The sequence below is a fragment of the Pelodiscus sinensis genome, unplaced genomic scaffold (assembly GCF_049634645.1).
Source record: "Pelodiscus sinensis isolate JC-2024 unplaced genomic scaffold, ASM4963464v1 ctg46, whole genome shotgun sequence".
Taxonomy (NCBI): domain Eukaryota; kingdom Metazoa; phylum Chordata; order Testudines; family Trionychidae; genus Pelodiscus; species Pelodiscus sinensis.
The window spans coordinates 87551-98139 of record NW_027466036.1 but is presented as its reverse complement, the minus strand read 5'-3'; the positions used below and the strand labels follow the sequence as shown (position 1 = coordinate 98139).

Below are 10589 nucleotides of genomic sequence, written 5' to 3'. Positions count from 1 at the left end.
ATCCTGATAGCCCCCTGATTGACCTCCCCCGGATGGCAGCCTGCGGCAAGTGCAGACGGGCTGATGGTCGAGTGCTGAAATGTGCCGAGTGTGGGCATTCAGGGCACTCCAAGACAGGACTACTTTGATGTCCCCATCGAGTTAGACATGCAAGCGGGGAATCCTGAGAACTGTCTGTCCGGGGTGGGGGTCAGGTCCTTTTAAGCACAGCCCTCGGCTAGCCTGAGGAAGCAGCTCCACACCTTAAGTCCTAACCTGATGCCCTGACGGCACTGGTTCTGGCCAGCCTTAACTTCGGTTCAGGGTCCGCTCAATGTGGACATGCTATTTCGAATTAGCAAAATGCTAATTCGAATTAGTTTTTAGGTCTAAATGCACTCATTCGAATTAGCTTATTTTGAATTAACTAATTTGAATTAAGTTAATTCGAATTAGTGCTGTAGTGTAGACATACCCTATTTGCGCAAAATCTTGCCAATGTAGACGTAGCCTATCTATATCTTTCTCACTCTCTCTTAACCAGCAACTAGAATAGGAGGCTAGGCTAGGCTAGTATAGGCCCCAAAAATAACAAAGAGAAAATGATTAAGAAAGGTGTAATGAAGTTCCTTATGAGATTTCCTTATAAAGGACACATTCTACTATCTAAAATTAATTCCTATGAACTGAACTGTACAATTCCTCAGAGAAAGGTAAACAACAGATAACAGCCTAATGGTGGAACTGCTCATACCTGAGCAAAGAAAGCTGTGCTGGTGACTCGCTGGTTTTCTGATGGGGAATTTACCCAGGGAAGGAGGCTCTGTATGATCTCCACTGTTATTAGTCCAGATCTTTGCAGAACCCTGGAAGACAAAAGGAACCACTTATGGGGCAGACTGTGCACTTCAATAGCTTAGCTGCTATGACCATACAACTCTAAAACCTACGCATGGAAGCTCTGTGTTTCTTACCCAGGGCACCCCGCACAAAGCTATACCTGAAAGTTCCCTGTCAGTCACTCTATTTGTTGCTGATCCCTGAGGATGAAGTGCTGTCTCCTAGATCTCTTACCTCACCAGCAAACACACCCCCTCGTGGTGAGTCTGCAGATTTTCAAGAAGCATCCAAATTTTCTGCTTCCAGAGAGTTCTTATCAGCTTCTCATTCATAGCCTTGAGAAGCACAGCCTCTAATGCTTCAATAGAAAGCCTGGGGGAAAAGAGGCACAGAACTGTAGTAACCAATAGAAATGCACAGCCTAAGCAGTCAGGAAACCCGAGTTACTTGTCAGGTCTGTTGTTCATTGACAGTTCATCCATTGACAGTGTCCTGGGGACCACTGTTTTTGGAAGGACTTAATTCCAGGAGGTATTTCAGTCTCATACATCTCATATTACTAGTGTTGCTATGGACAATATTTTGCAGTCACTTTCTCCTATCTGCAAGGTGTATGGGCACTAGCACAGTACAGTAATATGGAAAAAATACACAACCAGACCCCAAAAGCTGGGACACAGAGAGATTAGTGATCACTAATGGATATTTTGGGGCCCTATGTCCAGCGAGATGTGACAGGGTGCTGAGAGCTTGTAATTGGGGTCAGTACTCTGGTAACTACTAGTACTAATTAGCTTCCCCAGAGAAAGCCTAATTGGATAGAAATGTACCTGATTGCCTGGCTAGAGTGGGGCTATAGAATCAACAAACCTATTATCCCATTAATAAGGAATCTGCCTAAAGGGACATCCACAGGAGTTTTTGAGGGAAACAGAGAGCAAAAGAGACAAAATGCTAGAGGCATCTAGATAGACTTATGTGTAGTGCTGTGGAGGAGCCGGTGGTCGTGGTACATGTAGGTATCAATGACATAGGGAAGGGTAGGAGAGATGTCCTGGAGGCCAAATTTAGGTTGCTAGGAAAGAGACTGAAATCCAGGACCTCTATGGTGGCATTCTTGGAAATGCTTCCAGTTCCATGCGCAGGACCAGGTAGGCAGGCAAAGCTTCAGAGTCTCAATGCGTGGATGAGACGATGGTGTAGGGAAGAGGGGTTTGGATTTATCAAGAACTGGGGACACTTTTGGGAGAGGGGGAGCCTATACAGGAAGGATGGGCTCCACCTAAACCAGGGTGGAACCAGACTACTGGCACTAAACATTTAAAAGGCTGTAGAGCAGTTTTTAAACTAAGAGATGGGGGAAAGCCGATTGGTGGGGAGATGCACGTAAATCGCAGGGAGACTTCTCTTAGAGGAGAATCCGTTGATAGAGATTCTCTAAGCTGTAGTCAGAAAGAGAGGACAAAGAGACTGAGGCCTGAGGAGGCCTAGATAGTAGTGTTTGTGTTGCCAGAGCTTGGTGGTTTCAGGGAACTGACCTATAGCAAGCACAAACAAGACTTTCTCATATTAAAAGCAGGTGATGGTAAGGTGCCTCATAACCCTGAGAACTCCTGGGGAGTGTCACACAAATGTACTGGGATTCTCTTTGTTTTGCTCCCTTTCTTCTAATTACCTGCAAGGGTTGCCCTCACATAGTTGTTGTCCTTTTTTAAATAACCTCTTTCGGCTGCTCATCCTGGGCAAAGGCATCTTTTGTCCTAGGGTTTGGCTGATCTGCTGCAGAAGAAAAGTGAACAACTCCGGGAACAGCTCCTGCACAGTTTTGCTCAACTGCAATGCTGACACCACTTCAAAGATGGCACATGTTGCCTGAAAGGAGAGCATGGTAAAAGAAGAGGTCTCTTCCTAACACTATCACACGCTCTCCCCTTCTGATACCTGCTGGACTAAATTCTCACTCCTGTCACTAACTTGATGAATGACCGAGAGCAATTCACTCCATGTGTGCCTTAGCGTCCCATATCTGTAAAAATGTGTACGACCTATCAAGGCATGTTATGAGTTGCACAAAACATTTGCAAAGCACTGTAAGAAATCTGATTCAAAGACTTTCTAATTGCCAGATATTATTAAGTGAATCAGCCACATACTCTAAATCTGCCATCTGTTGTTCCACAGAAAGCACAGCTGGAATCCAGGAAACAGGACTTCAGAAAAGAAGTGCCCATATGACAATATTATACCACTCATCTAGCTTTCCATCAGCATGTTTGTCACAAGGCAGAGAAATACATGTCTGTCATCTAACTTACTGTGAGAGGTTCAGCAGCTGCTAAATTCAGGTCAGTTTCTGTCTCTGAGGTCATGCTTCCTTCTTGGCTTGTTGGAGTCTTTATTCTTTCTATTAGGACCTTCAGGACTTGAGGGGCGAGCAAGGGATCTGTCCCCAGAGATCTCCACAGCTCAGTGGTGTCACTGCAATTTAACATAAGTTATATGTGACCCCTGGAGACTTTTGTGGCTCTGACTATATGCATCATATTCAAGTAAAGAACACATTTTCTCCTTGACTATGATCAGGGCTCACCAGCCGCGCTGTCCGGCGATCTGCGCATGCACAGATCGCCCGAACCCGGCTCTTCCAGGTTACAATCTACACGCCATGGGTGAGTAGATTGTATTATTTGTCAAGCCCTGCCTATGATGAGCAAGTTCAGAGTGCTGTCCTCCTTATATGGTCCTCATGTTTTACATATTGAGTTTCTAGTTACAGAACTAAGTTAAGTTACATTTCAGGTTACATTTCTACAGTGCATGACTATTTTGGGATCCTGGAGGTATCCCGAAATAGCTACCCCACATTTACACAAGCAGCCCGTTATTTTGAAATATTTTTCAAAATAATGGGCACACTATTTTGCCATCCCAATAAACTTTGTTGCATGAGGGATAAGGGATGGCTTGAAATAGCACATTATTTCGACATTTGGTGCTGTGTAGAAGCGCCACATTTCAAAATAGGCTATGCAAAATATGATACGCAATTTGCAGAGTGCAAATTGTGCATCTTATTTCAAGTTTAGGGTGCTGTATAGACACAACCTTAGCCTTACTGCACCATAGCCATTAATGCTAGACTTCAGAAGGAAAGGACACAGAGCTCTAATCACAGTTCCTGTTTTCCTACTTCTCAGTAGATATGGAATCATGAGCATGTGATGCCCAAAGATCTAGGGCCTGGGAGACAAGTTGAAGAAAGAAAAATGATCTTCCTACTAACTGGATGTACAACTATGAGAACAAATATTTGTGGCTAGCCCATGACCTCTTCACAAATGGCATTCCCTGGCCTCTATTTGCCAGAATGGGCATGTTCTGTTCACTCCCTATGGGGCACCTGGCATTGGCCACTGTCTGAAGACAGGATCCTGGGCTAGATGGACATTTGGTCTGACCCACTACAGCCGTTCTTATGTTCTTAGATTCCAGCACAGATGACTGATAATTCAGCTAGGGATGTTTGAATGAAATGATAGATATGCTTACCGCCCTGTCTTTAAGTACCAAGAATGACAACTCCATTCCAGCAGCCATACCCTTCCTGATACCAAAAGCCTGGTGCCCTATCCTTGCTAATCAGCCAGGAATTTGGATTTGAAGCTTTCATGCTACCAGAAAACGAACAGTCACTGGCAATTTCCAGGGTGATGTTAGTTCAGGGGTCTGGAGAGGCAAAAGTCCACTCCAGTGATGCCAGTAAAGGGAAGTCTTTAGGATGCCAAAGCAACTATTAATTAATGGAAACAGAATGAAACTTAATTTCTCCCTGCACCCACCTTGACATGGTCTTGGACCTTTCTGCAGAAAGACCCAAGCTATTAACCTTTAGGAATTATCTCAAACTGTCTGTGGCTTAAATGAAGCCTTACATCTTCCAGTGAAGCTGTGGGATCCATGGTTACCAAAATGAACACTGTAAGGAGCAGTATATACCTGTCCATCGGCAGACGTTTGATGAGGAGGCTGAAGATCACTGCCTCTAGGTGATGGTGAGCTAGAATGGACACTGCCTCCACCAGGAACTGCCTCAAGCTACCCTGCTTGATGGTAGGCATATGAATATATATTCTACTCAGGATGTCTGGCACCTGGACAGAATAAAACCAGAAAAAATGTCCCTTTTCCATTCTCTCCATTCATTCTGCAGAGCCAAAACGTTTATTTAGTCGTTTAGCAATTTGCTGTTCTTGTAGAAAATCCTCCCTTCAAAAAACAAGTATTTCGACATGGCTGCATAGATTTAACCCACAAACATTATGCATATCTCTGCCCATACCTGGCTGCAACACCGGGTTAAGACATGCTGAGGCCCTAAGCTATGTCAAGTTAAAGAGGCCTCATTGCATTTCCAAAAAAACATGTATTATTCTAACAGAAAGGACAATGAAAATAGAAATAATAAAGTTATCTATCTATCTATCTATCTATCTATCTATCTATCTATCTATCTATCTATCTATCTATCTATCTATCTATCTATCCATAGGCAAAGAGGCAAGTAAAAACTAGTAATTTGGGGGTATTTTTAGAGACCCCTCATTATCTGAGGCCCTAAGATGTAGTTCACTTAGCTTGTCTCTTGGGGCCGGATATTCTCTTTTTGCATTTTACTCGGAGTCTAATTTTTCCAAGCCTTTCATGGCTGGAAACTGTGACAACAAGATAGACAAAGAATCAAGCATCTTCCTTTTCCCTTGGGGTACGGCTACACTAGCTCGTTAGTTCGAGCTAGGTAGGGTAATGAGGGCAAGCAGAGTTGCAAATGAAGCCCAGGATTTAAATATCCTGGGCTTCATTTGCATGTTCCTGGGTGCTGCCATTTTAAAATCCTCCTTAATCCGAACTCCGTGCCCGCAGCTACACGCGGCACTGAGTAGGTAGTTCTAATTAAAGATCCTAATTCCATGAAGAGTAACGGTAGTTCGAATTAGGATCTTTAATTTGAACTACCTAGTCCATGCCGCATGTAGCCGCGGGCACGGAGTTTGGAGTAAGGGGGATTTAAAAATGGTGGCGCCAGGGAACATGCAAATGAAGCCCGGGATATTTAAATCTCGGGCTTCATTTGCAACTCCGCTTGGCCTCATTACCCTACCGAGCTCGAACTAACGAGCTAGTGCAGATGTACTGTTAGATTATCTCTGTCTTCTGCTGATGATTCCCCCATTGCCTGACTCAGGATAGGAACACATATGGAATTAACTTCCAATCCCAGGGGGAGAAACAGCAAGACTTGTGTTCACTGCAAATGATGGCAAAGACCTGAAAGCCTGCAGGTTAGCCAGAAAAACCTCTCCAGCTTCTATTTTACCTCATCCAGCATGGCACCTCCACACTCCTTCAGGATGATCTTCATCCACAGACCGGCTGCTGTGGCACAGGAGGGGCTAGCAGACAGCATACGATCCAGTATGGCCTCAATAAAATCTGTGGCTTGTTCAGAGGGAAAGTACTTACTAACCACCTGTGGACAGATCAAAAACAGGAAAGATTGCAATGATAGTCGGCTCCAGTACTTTTAAGAAAGGAGGCCTAAGAGCTGTATTGGAAAATAATGTATTCATCAGCAAATTGCTAATTGGGCTCATATCTGGCAAGGCAATTAAAATTTTCTCTGTAATCTTTCTAGCTACCACATCTCTATTCTACACTAATAATATCAGGTTAGATCTTAGGTTGTACAGTTAGCACAACATTGTATGGGACAAACAGGATGTAAATTTCCAGTTTATATTCTATTATGTACATGACATCTTTTCACAAAATATAAAAATATGCAAAGAGATGCATGCACACAAATATAGGTTCAGGTAAACACACAAGGTGCCAAGACTGGTTTCTCAGCTTGATGTCCCGCTCACATATTTTCCCCCTGGATGGATGGATGGATGGATGGATGGATGGATGGATGGATGTGCGCGCGCACATGCATGGGCATGTTCATGCAACTGTCTGGAATCTGTTTGTTTTTTACATGGCATTCATAGCATATACCTATGAAAAGCATGTTACTGATTACCCATGAATGCCTCACTCCCATAGCTCGCTCCAAGTGTGGAAAGACATCACAAAAGCATAAAACAATCATAGAATCATAGAATACTAGGACTGGAAGGGACCTTGAGAGTTCATCGAGTCCAATCCCCTGCCCTCATGGCAGGACCAAATACTGTCTAGACCATCCCTGATAGACATTTATCTAACCTACTCTTAAATATCTCCAGAAATGGAGATTCCACAACCTCCCTGGGCAATTTATTCCAGTGTTTGACTACCCTGACAATTAGGAACTTTTTCCTAATGTCCAATCTAAATCTCCCTTGCTGCAGTTTAAGCCCATTGCTTCTTGTTCTATCTTCAGAGGCCAAGATGAACAAGTTTTCTCCCTCCTCCTTATGACACCCTTTTATATATCTGAAAACTGCTATCATGTTCCCCCTCGATCTTCTCTTTTCTAAACTAAGCAAACCTAATTCCTTCAGCCTTCCCTCATAGGTCATGTTCTCTAGACCTTTCATCATTCTCGTTGCTCTTCTCTGGACCCTCTACAATTTCTCCACATCTTTCTTGAAATGCGGTGCTCAGAACTGAACACAATACTCCAATTGAGGCCTAACCAGCGCAGAGTAGAGCGGAAGAATGACTTCTCATGTCTTGCTCACAACACCCCTGTTAATGCATCTCAGAATTATGTTTGCTTTCTTTGCAACGGCATCACACTGCTGACTCATATTCAACTTGTGGTCCACTATAACCCCTAGATCCCTTTCTGCCGTACTCCTTCCCAGACAGTCGTTTCCCATTCTGTATGTATGAAACTGATTGTTCCTTCCTAAGTGGAGAACTTGGCATTTGTCTTAAACTTCATCCTATTTACCTCAGACCATTTCTCCAATTTGTCCAAGTCATTTTGAATTAGTGACCCTATCCTGCAGATTAGTCGCAACCCCTCCCAGCTTGGTATCATCTGCAAACTTAATAAGCGTACTTTCTATATCAATATCTAAATCGTTGATGAAGATATTGAACAAAGCCGGTTCCAAAACAGACCCCTGTGGAACCCCACTTGTTATGCCTTTCCAGCAGGATTGTGAACCATTAATAACTACTCTCTGAGTATGGTTATCCAGCCAGTTATGCACCCACCTTATAGTAGCCCCATCTAAGTTGTATTTACCTGGTTTATTGATAAGAATATCATGCGAGACTGTATCAAATGCCTTACTAAAGTCTAGGTATACCACATCCACCACTTCTCCCTTATCCACAAGACTCGTTATCCTATCAAAGAAAACTATCAGTTTGGTTTGACATGATTTGTTCTTTACAAATCCAGGCTGGCTGTTCCCTATCACCTTGCCACTTTCCAAGTGTTTACAGACAATTTCCTTAATTACTTGCTCCATTATCTTCCCAGGCACAGAAGTTAAACTAACTGGTCTGTAGTTTCCTGGGTTGTTCTTATTTCCCTTTTTATAGATGGGCACTAGATTTGCCCTTTTCCAGTCCTCTGGACAAGGGAAAATGAATGGTGCACAGCCACTAGGACAGTCACCTAGTGTTTGTTACCTTAGCCATTTTGGAAGATGCTTGAAACAGAGCCTCAGGGTCTGGAGTTGTTAGTGCCTCACGGAGACAACTCAGCTCCTCCTCTGCTGACCCCAGGTTAGTGCACTGACCTAGGATAGAGAAAAGGAGAAAAAGTATGGCAACATTTAATAAAACTGAACCTCTGATCCATAGATAATCATACAGGAGGATCTATGGGGTATGTTATTACCAGCTGTGTGTGAAATTTTGGCCCCACTAAAGCCAATGACGAAATTCTTGTTGACTTTAACGGAGTCAGAATTTTACCGTCAGGCTATGTCTAGACTGCATCCCTTTTTCGGAAAAGGGATGTAAATTAGACGTATCGCAATTGCTAATGAAGCGGGGATTTAAATCTCCCCTGCTTCATTAGCATAAAAATGGCTGCAGCTTTTTTCGGCACAGAGCTTTGCCGGAGAAAAGCGCCAGTCTAGATGCTGATCTTGCGGAAAATTAAGCCTTTTCCGAAAGATCCCTTATCCCTCCGAAAAAGGGATGTAGTCTAGACGTAGCCCCTATGTCTGAAAGTTAACAGTAATGGCATGTGATTCATTGTGATTTATACAGGATTAAACAGGCACTGTATTCTGTGTGGAGCATCTTTCTCTGTATATCTGGTTTCAGTAGCCACTCTGCTCTCAGTATTTAAATCTAATCTCATAGTCAAGCACAACTCATGTAGATTGATCTGAGGTTCTGATTTGGAGGAGAATCCCTCCACTGAACTCTCATTGTAAAAGAGATGGGGCTGACCAAAAGCTTAGGTAGGAAACCCAGGATCTTCGCTCACTTCTAAATCATGAACTGTCTCTTTAAGGGAAAGCTGTCCTGCTCTGTCATCTCCCTCTCCCCACCCCACTCTGCAGAGCGGGGGCATATGGGCATATGGCGGGGGAGAGAGTGTGTGTGAGACAATGTGTGTGTGTGTGAGAGAGAGAGAGAGAGAGAGAGAGAGAGAGAGAGAGAGAGAGGGACATGCTGGCTGCCAGAGAAATCTTAGAAACAGTGCACTGCCTCTTTAGATAGGCACTCCGTTACTCACCATACTTCAGACTGGAGCAGCACTATTGTATGTGTCCCTCTCCCCAAACTCTGCTCTGCAGAGATGATGACAGGGGCAAAGGGGTCACCCTGACTTCTGCACGTCTCCCTGCTCACCTCCCCTCCACACACCACTAGCAGCAGATAGGATGGAGCAAGGTCGGAGAGGGGCAGCTGAACACATGCTGCTGGCATGCTTGCTAATCAGCTGAGCGCTCCAGACAGAAATTCTGGGGAGAAGGGCAGATCTGGCCTGTGTGCTATATTTTGTCCACCCTCTAATATTTGCAGATTATTTATTATTTGTGCAGTTCTCTTCCAGCAATGTACTTACAAGGCCCCAATCGTTCTGTTATATAAGTGTCGCTAACAAGACAGAAAGAATTACAGATGGAAAAAATGGTCATTACAACAATGAAAGAAAGTGAAGAGTTACTTACACCTGCTCATGGTCTCCTCACCTTGTATATTGAGAAGACAGTTGATACAGTCAACCACCCTCTGACGCGATGTTGTAACTGAAGCACAGGTATATGGTGCTAACAGCCCAATCAGAGATCCAATCTGATGAAAAGTTTCCTGAGGCTAATTTTAAAAGAATGAAGAATGAAAGTTCTCCGGCTATACTGGACATTATTTGCCTTCCTTATTGTGAACTCCATTACTGTACCTGGGTACGGCACATTGGAAAACATAATCCTTGTTGTACATGCAAATTGATGGGGTCTAAATTAGCTGTAGCACTCAAGAAAAATCTCAGAGTCATTGTGGATAGTCCTCTAAAAACATCTGTTCAACATGCAGCTGCAGTTAAAAATGCTAATGGTATGTTAGGAACCACTAGGAAAAGGGGGGTATGTCTACACCGGTGAAACGAGGTGTACCGGTAGTTCGGAATAGGCACCCTAGTCCGAACTACCTAGTTCGAGCCCCGTGTAGCCGCGCTACACGGGGTTAGAAGCAGCGGGGATTAAAAAATGGCGGCTCCCCGCTTATGCTAATGAAGCCCGGGAAATTCAAATCCCGGGCTTCATTAGCAAGTGCGGTATGCATACATTACCCCGCTAGTTCGAACT

At 43.9% G+C, this 10589-nt stretch overlaps 1 protein-coding gene across 1 annotated transcript; it reads right to left on the bottom strand.

Moving 5' to 3' along the window:
* Window positions 1–3125: 3125 nt before the first annotated feature.
* LOC142826097 (maestro heat-like repeat-containing protein family member 2B) lies at window positions 3126–10218 on the bottom strand. The gene is made up of 5 exons (XM_075918531.1): window positions 9975–10218; window positions 8452–8561; window positions 6194–6346; window positions 4816–4970; window positions 3126–3297 (listed from the first exon to the last, which is right to left on the bottom strand). Exons 2-5 carry the CDS (start codon window positions 8458–8460, stop codon window positions 3126–3128), a joined length of 489 nt encoding a protein of 162 aa, XP_075774646.1. The 5' UTR covers window positions 8461–8561; window positions 9975–10218.
* Between the last annotated feature and the right edge of the window lie 371 nt (window positions 10219–10589).

Excerpts from the sequence above, each read along its gene's own strand:
- LOC142826097 (XM_075918531.1), bottom strand. Across the intron at positions 4,971-6,193 it reads GAGGTGCCATGCTGGATGAG|GTGCCAGACATCCTGAGTAG; the intron begins GTAAAATAGAAG and ends TATTCTGTCCAG. Across the intron at positions 3,298-4,815 it reads AAACGTCTGCCGATGGACAG|TGACACCACTGAGCTGTGGA; the intron begins GTATATACTGCT and ends GTTAAATTGCAG.